Source organism: Acinonyx jubatus, chromosome D2 (genome assembly GCF_027475565.1).
Source record: "Acinonyx jubatus isolate Ajub_Pintada_27869175 chromosome D2, VMU_Ajub_asm_v1.0, whole genome shotgun sequence".
Classification (NCBI taxonomy): domain Eukaryota; kingdom Metazoa; phylum Chordata; class Mammalia; order Carnivora; family Felidae; genus Acinonyx; species Acinonyx jubatus.
Genome location: NC_069393.1, coordinates 28,628,288 through 28,649,599, shown reverse-complemented (window position 1 = coordinate 28,649,599; position 21,312 = coordinate 28,628,288). Strand labels below are relative to the sequence as shown.

General features: G+C 36.1%; 1 protein-coding gene across 1 annotated transcript in view; it reads left to right on the top strand.

The window, feature by feature from the left end:
* The window catches only part of SLC25A16 (solute carrier family 25 member 16), a 47,859-nt gene that overhangs the window by 11,237 nt on the left and 15,310 nt on the right, over positions 1 to 21,312 (top strand). Inside the window, exons 3-4 of the mRNA XM_027062144.2 lie at positions 2,665 to 2,798; positions 4,129 to 4,192. Coding sequence (XP_026917945.1) covers positions 2,665 to 2,798; positions 4,129 to 4,192 — 198 coding nt within the window. The remainder of the gene's footprint in view (positions 1 to 2,664; positions 2,799 to 4,128; positions 4,193 to 21,312) is intronic.

Sequence of the window (21,312 nt, the reverse complement as noted above, 5' to 3'; positions counted from 1 at the left end):
AATGTTGAACCAGCCCTGCAGCCCAGGAGTGAATCCCACTTGATCATGGTGAATAATTCTTTTTATATGCTGTTGAATTTGATTTGCTAGTATCTTGTTGAGAATGTTTGCATCCATGTTCATCGGGGATATTGGCCTGTAATTCTCCTTTTTTGTGGGATCTTTGTCTGGTTTGGGAATGAAGGTAATGCTGGCTTCATAGAATGAGTCCGGAAGCTTTCCTTCTATTTCTATTTTTTGAGACAGCTTGAGAAGGATAACTATTAACTCTGTTTTAAACGTCTGGTAGGATTCCCCTGGGAAGTCATCTGGCCCAAGACTCTTATTTGTTGGGAGATTTTTGATAACTGATTCAATTCTTCACTAGTTATGGGTCTATTCAAATTTTCTGTTTCTTCCTGTTTGAGTTTTGGTAATATGTGGGTGTCTAGGAATTTGTCCATTTCTTCCAGGTTGTCCAGTTTGTTGGCATATAATTTTTCATAGTATTCTCTGATAATTGTTATTTATTTATTTATTTATATATTTATTTATTTATTTATTTATAAAAAATAAAAATAGGTAGATGAGTCATAATAGGATTCTTTAAAAATTTTTACTTTTAATTTCATTGCTTTTAAAATTTTTATTTTTAGTTTTTTGAATGTGTGATGTTTTCACAAGTTTACAATTCAACAGGTATAAAAACATCTTGTTCCCTCCCTTATTTCTTCCTTGGAATTAACATTTTTACCAGTTACTTCCATTTCCTTTCAGAACTAATGTATATATACACAAGCATATGCTATATTTTACCAAATGTTAGTTCCTTCTAATCCTAGCTTGATAAAATAGGTAAAGATGCAGGGAAGGATTTAAATAACACAAGCTTGATATAAAAGATACACAGAGAACTTTGTACCCCCCTACAGAGAATAGTCTTTCCAAACATACTTGTAAATTTGTAAGAATTGGTCTAGTGTTATACCATAAAGTAAAAATATGCCAAAGTAAAAATAGTACAGACTATAGGTTAAAGGAGAAAAACAACACTATAATCATCTCAGTGTATATTTAAAAGCCATTTGAAAACATACAACATTCATTCTCGCTCTTCCTTTCTCTGTTATTTTGTTTTAGGTAAGAGTTTTGTAAAAAGCATATGTTAGGTATGGACTTTTAACAGAATTTGAGGATCTTTGGCTTTTAATAGTGGAATTTCTGTATTTCTGTTATTTTTTGTTTTGGGTTTTTTTTTTTTTGTGATCACTGATTTTTTTCACTCACCATCATAATGTTTTGTTTATTGCGTTTTCTTGTATTCCAACCTCCCCAGCAACCTCCCCCACTTTGTTTTCTGGATTTCGTTTTTTGAAATTGCTATATCTATTTCACTTCTACTAGTAGTTTCTGTTAAAATCTGTTTTAACACACTATTTGTGGTAATTAAAGAGTTTTGAAGACTAATGTAGAAAACATATGTGGACCCACACAGAGATTCAGAAATAAACATTACTGGTACATTTGAAACCTCTACTTCTCCCTCATCAACAGCCTTCCTGTCTCTACAAGGTAGCTATTGTTCTAAATTTGATTATCCTTAAACTGTTACGAACACATTTGAAACAAATTAAAGAGGGCTTAACCTTTGCCCCTTCTTTTGGCAAGAGGGCGTCTTTAAGAACAATTTTTTTGGGTGTGGGGAAGTATATTTCGTTTAATATTTCATGTGTTTGGAAAGAATTTTACATACATATTATATATTATACATATATATGTATATATAATATATATAATCTAGAATTCTTTTTAATAAACTATTAGTTCATTTAGATATCTACTTATTAAAAAATGCTTTTAGGACATCTTTTTTTAATGTTAATAAGTACCTACAACTTTAATTTGCAGGAAGAGATCAAAGGGTTATTTGCATTCTAAAAATTCAAAATGATTTATTTTTATATTTGATCAAATTTTTGTTTGAAAAATTTGGAAAAGAACCTGAATTTAAGTAGTTTAATAATACAAGGAATGATGTGTTTATGAGAAGTCTGTACAGCAAATAGGACTAGTATTGACATTAATAGAGTAAATTTTATATATATATATATATATATATATATATATTTATATAAATGTACAGGATCAGAACTCAGGCCTTTGTTTATCACTCTTCCTAATTAAAGTGTTCTAACAATGAAAATTCCCCCCAAATTTAAATAGTTATAATAGGTAGTTTTGAAAATTTTTTCTTTTATTTAGCAGTTTCCTTATATAAACAAACCACACATGTATCTAGGTCAGTCTGGGAAACCTTCCTTCATCCTTTCAGAGTCAACCACCTGCAGTGTAATATCTGGTCGTTGAATATATTTCTGTTAGATTTTCTAAATTGCTGTAAAATAATATAATTTGTGATAATTATAATCTACTTTACTACAATTTATAGCTGTTTTTGCTATAATATGTTTTATGTTTTTATATGAGGTATGTTTATGTAATTTGGACTTAAATATTTTAAGTAGGTTTAACTATTAAACATAAATTACAGCTCATTTAATTCCTCATGCAAAATTGTATCATGAATGATGATATAGTAATCTTTTCTGTGATTGTCATGAAAATTTGAATTTAGTTTTCTCTGTTTTAATAGTATTTTTCTTCTAAACATTTTTCTAAAAATAGGAGTATTTTCTGCATTGCGTGCTGTTCCCCAAAAGGAAGGATACCTTGGATTGTATAAAGGGAATGGTGCAATGATGATTCGAATCTTTCCCTATGGTGCAATCCAGTTTATGGCATTTGAGCATTATAAAACGGTATTTGAACTTTTATCTTGTTTTCCTTTTGTGTTTGAATATCATACTTAGTTGACAGGCATTTGCTTTGGCCTTTAAAGTTACTTTGGATGAATGGGTAAAGTAATGCCTTTTTGAAGGAAGAAGACTTGTGATAGTTTAAATTTTTTTTTAATGTTTACTTATTTTTGAGAGAGAGAGACAGAGCATAAGTGGGGGAGGAGCAAGAGAGAGAGGGAGACACAGAATCAGAAGTAGGTTCCAGGCTCTGAGCTGTCAGCACAGAGCCCCATGTGGGGCTCGAACCCATGAGCAGTGAGATCATGACCTGAGCCAAAGTCAGACGCTTAACTGACTAAGCCACCCAGGCTCCCCTAAATTTTTAAATGTAACTTGGTTTTGGAGTTATCTAGTCCAGCATTGTTAGTCATTAAAAAAAAAATTTTTTTTAATGTTTTATTTATTTTTGAGACAGAGAGAGACAGAGCATGAGCAAGGGAGAGGCAGAGAGAGAGCGAGCCACAGAATCCGAAGCAGGCTCCAGGCTCTGAGCTGTCAGCACAGAGCCCAACGCAGGGCTCAAACTCACGAACCGTGAGATCATAACCTGAGCCGAAGTCAGACGCTCAACTGACTGAGCCACCCAGGCGCCCCAGTTGTTAGTCATTTTTGAGCAAATTGTTTATGTATACATTTACGAAGAAGAGCCAAAATGTACTTCAAATAGGTAATAATAAATACAGAAAATATTAATAGCTTTTTAATGTGCTTTTTGTTTCTCAGTTTTAGGAAAGGAACATTGTAGCTTTGGATTTCTTACAAATAAAATAGTGAAATCATATTGTGAAAGTCTGTTTTTGAGTAATGCAATCAATTAACAACTTTTCCCATCCTACTCATTGATTGACGTTCTCTTTTCTGTGGGAGTGAAAGTGACACAGAATGGTTAAGTATGCTAAATTTCATAGGGTGTCTTAAAAGGAAAATTAAGCAATGGAGATGAGAACAACATTCCAAGCTAATCAGTCAGAATTGGTGTCATCAATATGTCAAGACTTCATTGTAGTGGCATTTTATTTGTACTACTGCCACTCACACTTTAAGTATATGTGGTCAGGAATGTGCAATATAGTATATTTGACAATTCTAAGTTAGATTGTAAAAGAGCAGAATTGGCATAAAAGCTACATAGGAAATACCTGACCTTATGATGTGTTACAATTGTGGTCACTTCATTTACTAATTTTCTTTTTACTAGTTGTGTAACTCTTTTGAAATTTCTTCATTATTAAACAGTGAAATGAGACGTATTTTTAAAATATTCCATTTAATTTGGTATTTTGGTTTCTAGGTAATTACTACAAAACTGGGAGTTTCTGGTCATGTGCACAGATTAATGGCTGGGTCCATGGCAGGTAAGAGGAGTGGGTATATTTCATTTCTGACAAATTAATTTTCTACTAAAATACTTAATTTGGTTTAGATAATATTATGACATTGATTAAGTAACATAAATTTTTCATCTTTGTACACTCAGTTATATAAGAAATCATTAATATCCCAACTCAAAAATAGTATTTTACAGTAGGAGAAGGTAAGGAATGGTCTAAATGTACAATTATGAATAACATACATTCCCTTTAACAATTCTACTTCTGGAAATTGTTTTTTTCTTTCAAATATTTTTTTAAAATGTTGGAAAAAACAAGAGGCCACTGTGCTTTTATAAAGAAACAAACATTTGAGGGGCACCTGGGTGGCTCAGTCGGTTGAGCCACCGACTTCGGCTCAGGTCATGATCTCACGGTTTGTGAGTTCAAGCCCCGTGTCGGGCTCTGTGCTGCCAGCTCAGAGCCTGGAGCCTGCTTCTGATTCTGTGTCTCCCTCTCTCTCTGACCCTCCCCCACTCATGCTCTGTCTCTCTCTGCCTCAGAAATAAACATTAAAAAAAATTAAAAAAAAAAAAAAAAAGAAACAAACATTTGAATGCCTGGGTGGCTCAGTCGGTTAAGTGTCTGACTTTGGCTCGGGTCATGATCTCACCATTCGTGGGTTTGTGTCCTGCATCAGGCTCTGTGCTGTTAGCTCAGGGCCTGGATCCTGCTTTAGATTCTGTCTCTCCCTCTCTCTCTCTGCCCCTCCCCTGTTTGCACTCTGTCTCTGGCTCTCGAAAATATTGGGGTGCCTGGGTGGCTCAGTCGGTTGGGCGTCCGACTTCGGCTCAGGTCACGATCTTGTGGTTCACGAGTTCAAGCCCCTGTGTCGCACTCTGTGCTGACAGCTCGGAGCCTGGAGACTGCTTTGGATTCTGTGTCTCCCTCTCTGCCCCTTCCCCGCTCATGCTCTGTCTCTCTCTGTTTCTCAAAGATGAATAAACGTTAAAAAAAAATTTTTTTTAATGAATAAATGTTAAAAAAACATTAAAAATATTATAATGACTATAATAATACAAACTCTTATACAGTGCAAATATTTCCACTCCCTAAAAACAATCACTAATCACTATTAGCTGTTTCTTATGTATGCTTTTTTTTTTTAAGTTTATTTATTTATTTTGAGAGAAAGAGAGCACAAATGGTAGGGCCAGAGAGAGAGAATCCCAAACAGGCTGCACACTGTTAGCACAGAGCCTGACATGGGGCTTGAACCCACAAACCAAGAGATCATGACCTGAGCTGAAATTGAGAGTCATACACTTAACTGACTGAGCCACCCAGGTGCCCCATATGCTTTTTCCAGTACTATTCTATAAGATTGGAACCTTTCTTTTACCGTTATCTCAAGACTGTTTTCTATATCAATACATAGATCTTTCTTATTTTTTTTAAATGACCTGTGTTATATTCTAATGTATGAATGTACCATGCTTTTTCTTTTTTAAGTTTTTGTTTATTTATTTTGAGAGAGAGGGAGAGAACAAGTGGGGGAAGGACAGAGAAAGGGAGAGAGAGAGAGAGAATCCCAAGTAGGCTCCGCACTGCCATGTGGGTCCCAAACCCATGAACTGAGAGATCACTACCTGAGCTGAAATCAAGAGTTGGATGCTTAACCAGCTGAGCCATCCAGGTGCCCCTGAATATATCATGCTTTATTTAATCCAGTCCCCTATTGATTGGTCTTTGGAATATTTTCAGTTTTTGTTTCACAAATAACCATTATACTTGTATTATTATATCTGTAGAATAAATTTTGAGAAGGAAAATTACTTTATCAAAGGATATGTGTATTTAAATTATGATAAGCATTGTCAAACTGATCTTCATAATGCTTTTAATGGCTTTTCCTCCTACTATACCATACCAACAGTGGGTCTTATTAGATTTTTAATATTTGGCAATTATTATTATTATTTTTTTAATTTTTTTTTCAACATTTACTTATTTTTGGGACAGAGAGAGACAGAGCATGAACGGGGGAGGGGCAGAGAGAGAGGGAGACACAGAATCGGAAACAGGCTCCAGGCTCTGAGCCATCAGCCCAGAGCCCGACGCGGGGCTCGAACCCACGGACCGTGAGATCGTGACCTGGCTGAAGTCGGACGCTTAACCGACTGCGCCACCCAGGCGCCCCTATTATTATTATTTTTAATGTTTATTCTTGTCAGAGAGACAGTGTGGGGGCGGAGGGGCAGAGAGAGAGGGAGACACAGAATCCGAAGCAGGCTCTAGACTCTGAGCTGTCAGCAAAGAGCCCAATGCGGGGCTCAAACCCACGAACCACGAGACATGACCTGAGCTGAAGTTGGACACTTAACCAACTGAGCCACGCAGGCGCCCCAATATTTGGCAATTAATTATGAGTAAGGTTGATCAGCTTTCCAATGTTTATTGACCATTCGTATTTCTTTTACTTGCAACCTGAGTTGTATCTATTTTTTAAATATTCATTTTTGCTTAAAACAACTAGGAAAAATTATGTTTATAAGTTTGGGAATTAGGACATTATTTTTTTTTTCTGTCAAGTATTGCTAATAGTTTCTTTCTCGGTTTTAGATTTGTCTTTTAACCTTATTTGTGATTTTTTTAAGAAAAATCATCCACTTCTGAAACCAATATTGCACTGTATGTTAACCAACTAAATTTTAAATAGAAATTGTTATTATTATTATTATTATTATTATTATTATTATTTTGAGAGAGAGAGAATGTGTGCATCAGCAAGGGAGGGGTGGGCTGGGGGGTAGAGAGGATCTGAAGCAGGCTCTGTGCTAACAGCAGAAAAAGCTCAATGTAGGGCTTGAACCCACAAACTGCAAGATTATTACCGGAGCTGAAGTCAGACACTTAACCAACTCAGCCACCCAGGGGCCCCTAAATAGAAATTATTAAAAAGAGGGAGAGAGAGAGAGAGAGAGAAATAAAGTACATGTAAAAACAACAACAAAAAAGAATAATCCTCCACAATTCTCTCTCTCTTACACATACACACAAATATACATACCCACACACCCATAAGTTTTACATGCCAGTTGGTCACTCTTTTCCTCTTTGGCTTCAAAATTTTTTGTGGTCTTTAGAAATGCCTTCTCTATTCTAAGATAAAAACATTTGATCATGTTTTCTACTAAAATGTTTTTTATATTGATGATTTTTATGTTGATTTTTTCATATTTTATTTATTTATTTTAAGGCACTGATAACTTTTTTTTAACTTTATTTATTTTGAGAGAGACAGCACATACATGAATGCGTGTGTGTGTGAACAGGGGAGGGGCAGAGACAGAGCAAGAGAGGGAATCCCAAGTAGGGTCCATGCTCAGTGCAGAGCCTGACTTGGGGCTCTATCCCATGACCATGTGATCATGACCAGAGCCGAAATCAAGAGTCTGATGCTTAACTGACTGAACCACCCAGTCATCCCTAGTGTTTGTTTTTATGTAAAAAATGAAGTAAGGATTAAATAAAAATTTTTTCCAAATGACCAGCTACTTATGCCAACATTATTTACTTTATAACATGCTTTTTTCTGATTTTAAGCCCCATCTGTATCATATACTAAATTCAGTGATTTTATTTAAGAGAGGAAGTAAAGATGTATACAGTGACATATTTAACAACAGAGATGTTCACTGCAGTTTTATCATATCAGGTTATTTTTTTATTATTTATTTATTTATTTCAATATATGAAATTTATTGTCAAATTGGTTTCCATACAACACCCAGTGCTCATCCCAAAAGGTGCCCTCCTCAATACCCATCACCCACCCTCCCCTCCCTCCCACCCTATTTTTTTATTTTTTAATTAAAACACATTTTTTAAATTATTTTTTTAACATTTTATTTATTTTTGAGACAGGGAGAGACAGAGCATGAACAGGGGAGGGTCAGAGAGAGGGAGACACAAAATCTGAAACAGGCTCCAGGCTCTGAGCTGTCAGCACAGAGCCCGACGCGGGGCTCGAACTCACAGACCGCGAGATCATGACCTGAGCTGAAGTCAGCCGCCTAACTGACTGAGCCATCCAGGCGCCCCTAAAACACATTTTTAATGTTTATTTATTTTTGAGAGAGAGAGAGACAGAGCGCAAGTGGGGGAGGGGCAGAGAAGGAAGGAGACCCAGAATCTGAAGCAGGCTGCAGGCTCTGGGCTGTCCGCACAGAGCCCGATGCAGGGCCTGAACCTATGACCATGAGATCATTATCTGAGCTGAAGTCCAGCGTTTAACCAACTGAGCCACTGAAGCGTCCGACTTCAGCTCAGGTCATGATCTCGCGGTCCGTGAGTTCAAGCCCCGCGTCGGGCTATGGGCTGATGGCTCAGAGCCTGGAGCCTGCTTCAGATTCTGTGCTTCCCCCTCTCTCTGCCCCTCCCCTGCTCACGCTCTGTGTCTCTCTGTCTCTCAATGATAAATAAGCATTAAAAAATTTAAAATAAATAAATACATAAATAATCATTAAAATAAATAAATAAATTTAACTTTACAAATGACTGATCAAAATCCTTTCTTTGAAGGTTATAAGAAAGATTAAGTTGGATTGTGAACATGTGTTAAATCATGGAGACTTTATTTCCTTTTCACAGCACTTGGTATTATTGAATAGCATTATTCATTCAAATGCTATTTCTAGTTTCATTTTTCTGAAATGAAAGACATGTTAACATCTAGTTTTCAGTACATATTAGAAAATAATAATAACCAATAGGAACTTTAATTAAAAAAATTTTTTTAAGTTTATTTACTTCAAGAGAGACAGAGACAGCTGGAGCAGGGGAGTGGCAAAGAGAGAGGGAGAGAGAGAGAGAATCCCAAGTAGACTCCACACTGTCAGTGCAGGGCCCTACTCTGGGCTCCAAGTCATGAAACCACGACATCATGACCTGAGCAGAAACCTAAGAGTCGGACGCTTAACCAACTGAGCCACCCAGGTGCCCCATAAATTTTAAGTTTAAAAAAAAAAAGTTTTTAAAAATTCTAGCAATTACAGATAAGACTAGTGCCTCCATTATTCAGTATTTCTATTTTTATTACCATGTTTAAGTATTATAATTTACATTTTGCTTCTATGATTATAAATCATTGAAATGAGTGTTCTAGTTAATTTTATTTATATTAGGTATCTTTGCTCCTGTACCTTAGGTGGTCTTTGAAAGTATGTTTGGAAATTTCTATATCTGCCAAAATAAAAACTGGTGTGTTTTTCACCGTCATTTCAACAGAGCTTATTTTAAAGTTTTTCTGAATTTCAAACTTTTCCCTCATCCTATAACTACAATCCAGTACATGTGGAACCTCAGTCAGCCAGAAAAAGGAAAAACTAGTGACTGAGAATCAAGGTTTGTATATTTACAGAGGTCTTCCTCTTCTTTCCTTCTGTTTCAATTATTTGAAATCAGTCTTGTTCTGACAGTTCTTATGGAATGAACAGTGACAGGAAAAAGAGAGAAGAGTTAGAAACTAGAAGTGATAAGCTGAGTTTTGCTTGCTTATCTCAAGCTTTGCTTGCTCTGGTCTACTCCACTTTGGTGTTTTGGCTCAAGGCTGGGAGGTCAAATGTACTGAACACTTCCTGGATCCTGGCTGGCCTCCATTATATTACATTGACCATGCGCAGATCATTTAAGCCTTCTGTAATTCACTCTTCATTTGTTAAAGTGGAGTTTGTGTTTGCCCCACTCCCTCTCTTTCTGAGTTGTTCTGAAAGTCAAAGAACTGCTATGAAAATATTCTGAAAGATCTGAGGTCCTCCTTAAATATGAGGGAATATTATTAAACCTTCCATGCCAGCTCAAGAGACTTATTACATGCTCTTGAGCCAGCCACCTAAATTCCTTATTCCTCTTTCTGTCTCATTTGTAACACAGGGAAATTTTTAGTTTAAATAAAGGTGATATTGGGGGCATTCACTTTCCAATGCCCCCCTCTGTAAAGAGAACTCTCATACTATTCTTACTTTCTGATATACTCTAATAAACTTTTGCCTGCTGCTCAAAAAATAAATGAATAAACAAACAAATAAAGGTGATATTAAAAATATTTAACAATCAGTATAGCATGTGTAGCAACCAAGCAGGTTAGGCTGGATGTCAGCAGTGAGAATGGCTTTACGGTGCTATTATTAGATTATTATCAGAACAGGTTGATTGTTAGAACAAACTGCTCTTTTGAGACTCTCAAAGAGGCGTAGAGGCACATTTCCCAGAGAATTTAATATTTAAAAGAGAATGCTATTCTCCCTTGAGCCCTGATCCAGAATCTAGATGCAATAAGCTTCCTATATTTTTGGAGAAATTACTCTTCTGAGCTAGTAGTATAACTCTTGATTTCAGAACTTACTTTCTTTAGTTAATAGATTTGAGGCCTGATTTGAATGTGGGATGGGCATGATGTTCAGATCTCTGCTCTCTAGCCCTTTGGCTCTTTGACTTAATGTCATGCAGTTATTGAAACATCTGATTTCCACATGAAACTACTATACTAAAGGCATCCAGTCACACACAGTTATTCTTTTGAGTAATAATGATTTCAAGTGTGGCTCCCGAATGTCATATTTGAATTAGAGGTTGCACATAACTGTAGACAGGTTATTAGTTCTTTACAGTTGATATTTTTTTAATCATCAGGCTTGACGTAGTGATGTGGTTCCAAAAGACAGGATATAGTAGAATTGAACTTTCTTGGATATCTACTCTAGACCAATTTCCTTAGCTTTCCAGCTTATCTTTTATATCTATGATGCATGGAGCCCTTCCTTTGTCTAAAGTGTTTATTTCAAATGCATTCGTTTTTTTCACTGAACTTTAATCTCTTTGGATGTGTACATGAAGTCTGGATGCTGCTCCTACATGTAGCCTCAGATGGGAAGGAAGGTAATGAGCGAGGAGGGAAGCCATCTCTGAAAACTGAAATCTACTTACATATTCATTGAGAAGTTAGAGAGGAAGGAGTTTAATTGATGACGGCTTGGATATGCTCCTTTACTTCAACCCTGTATTATCCAATTTCTAATACCTTTTCTGTTCTTTGTAACTGGGGTACAAGAGCACCTGGCTCTAGGGGTCCCAAGCAGACCAGGTTTGGCCACTCACTACTGACAAAATCCAAAGGCAGAGACTGAGTGGTAGTGAAATAAAACGAAATTTGTTTCAGTGAGGCCAACACCTGGAAGACAGTAGACTAATGTCTCAAAGACTGTCTCTAAAGTGCTGAAAATACTTCTAGGTTTATATAAGGAAAATGTGGGACAAAGGTCGGTGGACAGTAAAGGTCAGGTCAACCATTGTCTTGGTGTCATTCACACAGGGTCCTGTTGGCATCTAGCAGTCATCATTGCTTGAGGGGGTAGTTTCAGTTCCCATCAAGGATGCTTGCTGGTCTTTTGCCTGAGTTAAGAGATAAGTTGGAAAGACAAACTTAAGCAATTAGAAAGTATAGATGAGGTCAAAATGGAGGCAGTTGAAGTCCTCCTTCATCTTCCTTCTACTGCCTCCTCCTTGTACAGTGTTACTTCCTCTGGTAAGAAGTTCTTTATGCTTCTTGCTAGAGCAGAATAAAAAATTCATATTTTCCATATTTTCAGAATATGATCTCCAAAGTTTTAATGACCAAGGATCTGTCTTTGGTATCGTGGTTACAAATCGAATTTGCAATCAGAGGATTTTTGTTTTTTATACAGTGATTATGAGGTAGTGTTGAGCTCTTTGAAGCTTTGCAAATCAGCAAAATCTAATTGCTGACTAAAGTATGTCCTTGGTTTACCACAATTCCTGGATTCTAGACTATAGAGATAATAATAAGATTAGCATTTAGGGAAGAAACAGTCTTAGTCAGTTTGGATTCATCATTAAGTCCTCAGTTTCTTGATTAAGGGAGAAAAAGAGAAGTTTGCACATAAACAAAGATTGCAAACATGTCTCAACTTGATTGATCTCATTGCTTCCTGGTAGGTGAAGATACACTGCTCTCTGTATTAGATTGTGGTTGTAAAGTGGGGGAGTAGGAAAACTATCACACTACTGTTTGAAGTAGGTATTTTCTGATTTCCCTTATTTGCCCTTGGAGGACTTTTTTGACCTCTCTGTAAAGCAGGGCTAGTTAGAATAGTAAGGAAGAGATATGTGAGTATAGAAAAAAGGCTAGAACGGGAGACACTAGGTTTATGAATTGAAAATCCCAGTCACCATTTGGATATATATGTCAGTCTGATTGCTAGTAGTCAAGTCAAGTTCCCACTCAGTTGCGTATTCTTCTTCAGTAATCTTCTGATGTTCTTTTTTCTTTTTCTTATTTTTTTTACTGTTCTTTTTTGATTTTTTTTCTTTTTATTTGAAGTCTTGAAATGCAGGAAGAGATTGAGAATGGAGGAATTTGGGTCAAAAGAGGAGACAAATGATTTGGTTCACAAAAGAAAAGGTCAAAAACGAATGGCTTGAAAAAGAACATATTGGGAGAGTAATAATAGCTAACACTTAGATATAATATTTACTATATGTAGAGAATTATTTTAAGCCTTTACATATATTAACTCACTTAAACTTCATAAAACCCTGATTTGGGTAATGACTTATCATGTCCATTTTATAGATTCTGAAGCTGACACCCAGGTTAAGTAAGTTGCTCAAGATCACACAGCCAGTTAGTGGTAGAACCTGATTTGAATGCAAGCAGGCTCACTCTTGGGTCCATACTCATAAGTTCTTTTGACCATTTGATCAATTTTGATCACAACAGTCAAAATTAGTCAGAAATAAATAATATAAAAATAAATTAGCTGAAATGAGAAAAGTTCAAGCCAAGAAAATCTAGTGCTGGATTACTTGACAGGTAGACTATATACATGCCTAAGTCTCCGGCAAAGCAGGGACATTTGGTATTTTTAAAAAGCACTGATGTAGTCATCATGAGGAAAATCAGAACTTAGATGTCCTCAAACTTATTTTACAGTGCAATATTATTTTTAGTTTCAACAATGCAAGACATAGTAATCTTTTCTGCAGTTAGGGTTTGTAGAAATCTACATCTAGCCCTGTGAGAGGGCTTTGTACTTTTATATTTAGAGTGAAGGGTAAAATATGATTATCAGAGGAATATTTCTTACTCCTCTTTATTCCAAAAATAAGTAAACATTTAAAGTCATAAATGAGTTTTCAAGATTTACAGAGTACAAAATTATTAAGAATCCTCCGCTTATATTTCAGGGTTTAAAATTATATTGAAATCATTAAGTTGCTTTTAAGAATATTAAAAACCAGCAACAAACCTTGGTGATTTTTGTATCCTTATGTTAAGTAACAAAATTCAACTGAAAAAATTTGAGGATCATGTTGGCTTTATTCAACAATTCTTGCATTGGGTAGCATCCCATCTAGTTAGTAGAAAGGAGCTCTGAGGAGGTGTACAAAATGGAAGGCTTCTATAGGCAGAAGGGGAAAGGGATAAAGAAATAGTGGGCACATTCCTGGAGAAGGTTGAAACTGCAGTTAGGTTAAGTATTAAGACCTGGTTTGGTGACACGGACTTAGCACAAGTGGCTCCATTTTGGGCCTTTTTTTTTTGTTTCTAAATCTGCTATTTCCTTAAAAATTTTTTTTCTTAATGTTTATTTATCTTTAAGAGAGAGTGCAAACAGAGGAAGGGCAGAGAGACAGGGAGACACAGAATTCAAAGCAGGCTCCAGGCTCTGAGCTGTCAGCACAGAGCCCAATGCAGGGCTTGAACCCACAGATTGGGAGATCATGACCTGAGCCAAAGTCAGCCACCTAGGTGCCCTATAAATCTGTTATTTCTTTTTAACATTTGTTAACAGATTTGTTTTTCTTTAGGAAGATTTGATTGATCGTTCAAATTTAAAAGAAATATACCATATAAAAGTATGGTAAAATAAACTGGCTAAAAAAAATTGTGAAACTAGATAATGAGTTTAGCCTTCCAATAATCATTGGCATCATTTTTTGCCAATGATTATGTACAATTAGGTTATGCCAGTTCCTGTGTGACTCATAGTCTTGCAACTTTTAGGCTGATGCCCTGTTTACCTTTTACAGATTTCTGAATATACTCATTTTTTTTTTTTACCAAATCATCATTTTGCCACTTTGTTAATTCACAGTTATTTTATGTTAAGCCACCCAAAGCCAGTAAGAAGACAACTAAAAGATTTGGAACATTGTGAGAAGGAAAGAAGAAATAAATGGAGTCAGAGAGCAAATTGGAGAGGCAAGACCAAAGTGATACTGATTAGGGAAGAGGAAAAAAAAGTTGTAAAAATTAATAGAAGTGGTAAAAATAAAATGGATACTGATGAATTGGGAAAATCTTAGCAAAATCTGATGTTTAGCCAGGTTGTGTTATGTCAGCACAATCAATCCTTAAAATGGTCAGCCCTTTGATTCTCTTCTTTGTTAAAACTTCTTAATATGAAATATACCAATAAAGATGGAACTAGTTTATAGAGAATCTCTCCTAATTTTATTTTCTAAAAATTTCCCTTGCAAAATCTTTATCACAAGCTGTAAAAAAAATTAAGCCAACTTGCAAAAACATATAGTTTTATAAATATCTGGATAATAAGGTATTTGCTGTGACTTTAATGTTACTGCCAAACCTTGTCTCAGGAACATCACCTTTGTACTATATTAATTTAGATGCAGCTTAAAAGACACCATTTAGGAAAGTCACTGCCTTGCCAGGCCTAGGTGGCTGACTTGAATAGCGATAGGTAACATATAAATATGTTACATAGTTTGAAAATGAGTGGCTTGAAACAAATAGCACAGATAAAGAAAGAGCTCACAAATCAAACTGCTACAGTGGGGAATTGATAGTTCTAATCACTGGACTGGTGGAATTTCTGAATAAAAAGTTAAGTATAGAAATTACTAAGCAAATGTTTAACAAGAAAACAAAATTACAAGAAGCAACATATGTCATGATGTGAGTCAGAAAACTTTGTTTCAAATCCTACTCTGTGATACAGAAACTATATGAATTTTGTCAAGTTACTTAACTACTTTGAACCTCAATTTTTTCATTTGCAAAGCAGTAATAATAATATCCATCTTCTACCTGGTAGGATTGTTGGTGGTGTTTGGCATGTGAGGATTAGAGGTGGTATTTATAGAGAGCCTGGTATGGTGTGCTTGGCACATAGTGGCTAGTTTTTATTGCTATGGGCAAACTAAAGAAAGGAAGGTTTAAAATATCACTTATAGCTAAACTACAGATATGGTAATCATAAATCAGCCTTTCTTGGGGCACCTGGGTAACTAGGTCTGTTAAGTGTCTCTAGATTTCTGCTCAGGTCATGATCTCAGGGTTTATGGGTTTGAGCCTTGTGTCCGAGCTGTCAGTGTGGAGCCTGCTTGGGATCCTCTCTCTCCCACTTTCCCTTTTGCTCTGCCTCTCCCCTGCTTGTGCACACTCTAACTCTCTCTCAAAATGAATAAATAAATAAGCATCCTTTCTTAATAACCCTCGAGAAAGTCGGGATAGAAGGAACATACTTAATGGAAAGAGCCCAAATGTCCATTAATGGATGAATGGATAAAGAAGATGTGGTATTTATATGCAATGGAGTATTACTCGGCAATCAAAAAGAATGAAATCTTGCCATTTGCAACTACATGGATGGAACTGGAGGGTATTATGCTAAGTGAAATTAGTCAGAGAAAGACAAAAATCATATGACTTCACTCGTATGATGACTTTAAGAGACAAAACAGATGAACATAAGGGAAGGAAAACAAAAAATATATATAAAAATAGGGAGGGTAACAAAACAAAAGAGACTCATTAGTACGGAAAACAAACAGGGTTGCTGGAGGGGTTATGGGAAGGAGGATGGGATAAGTGGGTAAGGGGCATCAAGGAATCTACTGAAATCATTGCTTCACTATATACTAACTAATTTGGATGTAAATTTTAAAACATAAAAAATAAAGTTTAAAAATAAATTTTAAAAAAAGAAGGAACATACTTAAACATCATAAAAGCCATTTATGAAAAGCCCACAGCTAATATCATCCTCAATGGGGAAAAACTGAGAGCTTTCCCCCTGAGATCAGGAACACGACAGGGATGTCCACTCTCACCGCTGTTGTTTAACATAGTGTTGGAAGTGCTAACATCAGCAGTCAGACAACAAAAGGAAATCAAAAGCATCAAAATTGGCAAAGATGAAGTCAAGCTTTCACTTTTGGCAGATGACATGATATTATACATGGAAAACCTGATAGATTCCACCAAAAGTCTGCTAGAACTGATACATGAATTCAGCAAAGTCACAGGATACAAAATTAATGTACAGAAATCAGTTGCATTCTTATACACTAATAATGAAGCAACAGACAGACAAATAAAGAAACTGATCCCATTCACAATTGCACCAAGAATCATAAAATACCTGGGAATAAACCTAACCAAAGATGTAAAAGATCTGTATGCTGAAAACTATAGAACGCTTATGAAGGAAATTGAAGAAGATACAAAGCAATGGAAAAACATTCCGTGCTCATGGATTGGAAGAATAAATATTGTTAATGTCAATACTACCCAAAGCAATCTACACATTCAATGCAATCCCAATCAAAATTGCACCAGCATTCTTCTCGAAGCTAAAACAAGCAATCCTAAAATTTGTATGGAACCACAAAAGACCCTGAATAGCCAAAGTAATTTTGAAGAAGACCAAAGTGGGAGGCATCACAATCCCAGACTTTAGCCTCTACTACAAAGCTGTAATCACCAAGACAGCATGGTATTGGCACAAAAACAGACACACAGACCAATAGAATAGAATAGAGACTCCAGAATTGGACCCATAAATGTATGGCCAACTCATCTTTGACAAAGCAGGAAAGAATATCCAATGGAAAAAAGACAGCCTCTTTAACAAATGGTGCTGGGAGAACTGGACAGCAACATGCAGATGAATGAAACTAGACCACTTTCTTTCACCATTCACAAAAATAAACTCAAAATGGATAAAGGACCTGAATGTGAGACTGGAAACCATCAAAACCCTAGAGGAGAAAGCAGGAAAAAACCTCTTTGACCTCAGCCGCAGCAATTTCTTACTTGACACATCTCCAAAGGCAAGGGAATTAAAAGAAAAAATGAACTATTGGGACCTCATGAAGATAAAAAGCTTCTGCACAGCAAAGGAAACAATCAACAAAACTAAAAGGCAACCAACGGAATGGGAAAAGACATTTGCAAATGACCTATCGGACAAAGGGCTAGTATCCAAAATCTATAAAGAACTCACCAAACTCCACACCCGAAAAACAAATAATCCAGTGAAAAAATGGGCAGAAGACATGAATAGACGTTTCTCTAAAGAAGACATCCAGATGGCCAACAGGCACATGAAACGATGTTCAACGTCACTCCTCATCAGGGAAATACAAATCAAAACCACACTGAGATACCACCTCATGCCAGTCAGAGTGGCTAAAATGAACAAATCAGGAGACTATAGGTGCTGGAGAGGATGTGGAGAAATGAGAACCCTCCTGCACTGTTGGTGGGAATGCAAACTGGTGCAGCCTCTCTGGAAAACAGTGTGGAGGTTCCTCAAAAAATTAAAAATAGATTCACCCTATGACCCAGCAGTTGCACTGCTAGGAATTTACCCAAGGGATATAGGAGTGCTGATGCATGGGGGCACTTGTACTCCAATGTTTATAGCAGCACTTTCAACAATAGCCAAATTATGGAAAAAGCCTAAATGTCCATCAACTGATGAATAGATAAAGAAATTGTGGTTTATATACACGATGTAATACTACTTGGCAATGAGAAAGAATGAAATATGGCTTTATGTAGCAACGTGGATGGAACTGGAGAGTGTTATGCTAAGTGAAATAAGCCATACAGAGAAAGACATATGTTTTCACTCTTACGTGGATCCTGAGAAACTTAACAGAAGACCATGGGGGAGGGGAAGGGGGAAAAAAAGTTACAGAGAGGGAAGGAGGCAAACCATAAGGGATTCTTGAAAACTGAGAATAAACTGATGGTTGATCGGGGGGGTGAGAAGGAGGGGAAAGTGGGTGATGGGCATTGAGGAGGACACCTGTTGGGAGGAGCTTTGGGTGTTGTATGGAAACCAAATTGACAAAAAATTTCATATTAAAAAAATAATAAATAAATAAATAAACTTTAAAAAAATAGATCAGCCTGGGGCACCTGGGTGGCTTAGTCAGTTAAGCGTCTGACTTTGGCTCAGGTCATGATCTCACAGTTTGTGGGTTCAGACCCCACCTTGGGCTCTGTGCTGACAGATCAGAGCTTGGAGCCTGCTTCAGATTCTGTGTCTCCCTCTCTCTCTGCCCCTTCCCCACTCATGCTCTCTCACTCTCAAAATAAATAACCATTAAAAAAAAATTAAAAAAAAATAGATCAACCTTTCTTGTATGAGTCTAACCTGTTCAGACCATCATTAGGCTAATCTTGATCCAAAATACTGCTTGTGTTTAAATTAAATTCCAGAGGCACCTGGGTGGCTCCGTTGGTTGAGTGTCTTTCTCTTGATTTTGGCTCGGGTCATGATCCCAGAGTTGTGGGATCAAGCCTCTTGTTGGGTTCTGAGCTGAGCATGAAGCCTACTTAAGATTCTCTCTCTCTGCCCCTCTCCCCGCTCGCGTACTCTCTCTCTCTCAAATTATAAATTAAATTCCATTACTTCACATATTATTCAAATTGACTTTCCCTTCATTGTCTAGAGGAATTTAATTTTTGTCATTCTCAAGAGAGAACTAAGGGTTGCGTGTGTTTGCATTGAAATATTACCTGTATATTAGCTGTGTAGGTTTTTAGCTCAGGTAATGTTTTAATCATCTAGGTAGAGATGCTATTAAAGTTACCTAGATAATAACGTAAGAACACTCTTTTCCAACTCCTGTATAAGGATGGCAAACTGATGTAGATTTTTTTTTAGAGAGCAGTGGAAGCTTTGAAAGTTAGTATAGATTTAGGTGTGCGCTGATAAAAAATGGATGCAAAATTACAGTAGCATTTGCTAAGTAAATGGGGTAAGATATGTCAGGTCTATTAAATAATATTAAACAGATACTAAAAAATAATTTAAAACTAAAAAGTTAAATTAGGGTGGTACGCCTGGGTGGCTCAGTCAGTTGGGCAACCGACTGCAGTTCAGCTCATGATCTTGTGGTCTGTGGGTTCGAGCCCTGTGTCTGGCTCTGTGCTAACAGCTCAGAGCCTGGAGCCTGCTTCAGATTCTGTGTCTCCCTCTCTCTCTCTTCTCCTCCCCCCTTATGTTCTATCAAAAACAAATAAACATTAAAAAAATTTTTAAGTTAAATTAGGGCAAGAAAATGGAAATTAAATAAAATCACTTTTACATTGTTGGCTAATCTGAGTCAAAGTTGTGGCATAAAAGTTTTATTTTTATTTGTTAAGACTAATAAAAAGATGAACTTATCTTATTTAAAAGATAGTATTAAAAGCCTGGGCATGCCTGGCTGGCTCAGTTAGTGGAATGTATGACCCTTGATCTCAGAATTGTTAAGCTTGAGCCCCAAGTTGGGTGTAGAGATTACTTAAAAAAAAATCTTTAAAAAAAAAAAAAGCCTATGTAGGAAAAGGAAGTCATGACAATACCTTGCACTCTCCCTTCCCAACCTGGGCCCAGAACGGCTCTGCAAAGAGGGATGGTGAAAATAAGGCTGTTCTGCTGACTACAAGGTAGTGACCAGAGAACACACCTTACCATCCACAAGTACATCCATGGAGTAGTCTTCAGGAAGCATGTGCCTCATGTACTCATAGAGATCCAGAAATTTTCCCTGAAGGAAATGGGAACTCCAGATGTACACATTGACATTAGGCCCAACAAAACTGTCTGTGCCAAAAGAATAAGGAATGTCCCTCACACTGTATTCAAGTGAGGTTGTTCAGAAGCTGTAATGAGGATGAAGATTCATCAAAGAAGCTATAGGTGTTGGTTACCTATGTAACAAGTAGGTAACCACTTTCAAAAATCTGTCACCACTTTTAAAAAATCTGTCCAAACAAAAATGTGGATGAGAACTGACAACTGAGTGTCAAATAAAGTTATAAAACCTCAAGGAAAAAAAAAGAGATAAAAAGTCAAATGAGAAAGAAGGCAAAATAACACAGAATGCTTTTTGTCCATGAAATGTTGGGGAAATTATCCAATAATTGAATATTCTGATTGTCTAATAATTATCTAATACTCTGAGAAGTCAGGAAAATAGGACTTTTATTCCAATGACTGACATTATAAATTGAAACAATCTTTCTGGAAGACAATTTTTCTATTAAAAGCCTTACTCTTTTACACCTGAAACCAATTTTACCGTATGTTAACTAGTAGAATTTGGAAAAAAAAAAAAAAGCCTTACTCTTTGACCTAATAATTCTAATTTAGGAATTTATCCATAAAGGAAAGGATAAGGATGCACAAAAATATTTAGTTATAAAATCATTTACCAAAACCTTGTTCACTATTACAATATCATATAACAAATAATGGAGCATATATCAAATTAGGTTAGACAACCTAAATGTCTAAGAGGATTGTTTTAATAAATTTTGATACATCCAGGTGATGTTTTTCTCACATGGGAAGATGTTCATAATATAACATACAGTAGAAAAATTGGCTACAAAATAGAATTACATATTAAAATTATTTTTTAAATTTACTTTTTTTATTTTTTAGTAATCTCTACACCCAAAGTGGGGCTTAAACTCATGACCTGAAGATCAAGAGTCAAATGCTCTCCTGAATGAGCCAGCCAGCTATCCCAGAATTATACTATTATCATAATATATATGTGGGCATGTGTTTACATGTGTAAATGCACATGTATAAGGGTTTGGGATATTATATATGTAGGTGGTTATTACTGGTGGATGAATATGTATATGTTTAATTTTTATTATCTATTTTTAAAAATTTTTCTACACTGAACATACATTTCTTTGGTATTTTACAAAAATAGAAGATTCTTACAAAATCAAAAAAACTATTGAGAGTACATCAAAATAAAAAGCTTTTGGGGGCACCTAGCTGGCACAGTCCATACAGCCTGTGACTCTTGATCTTGGG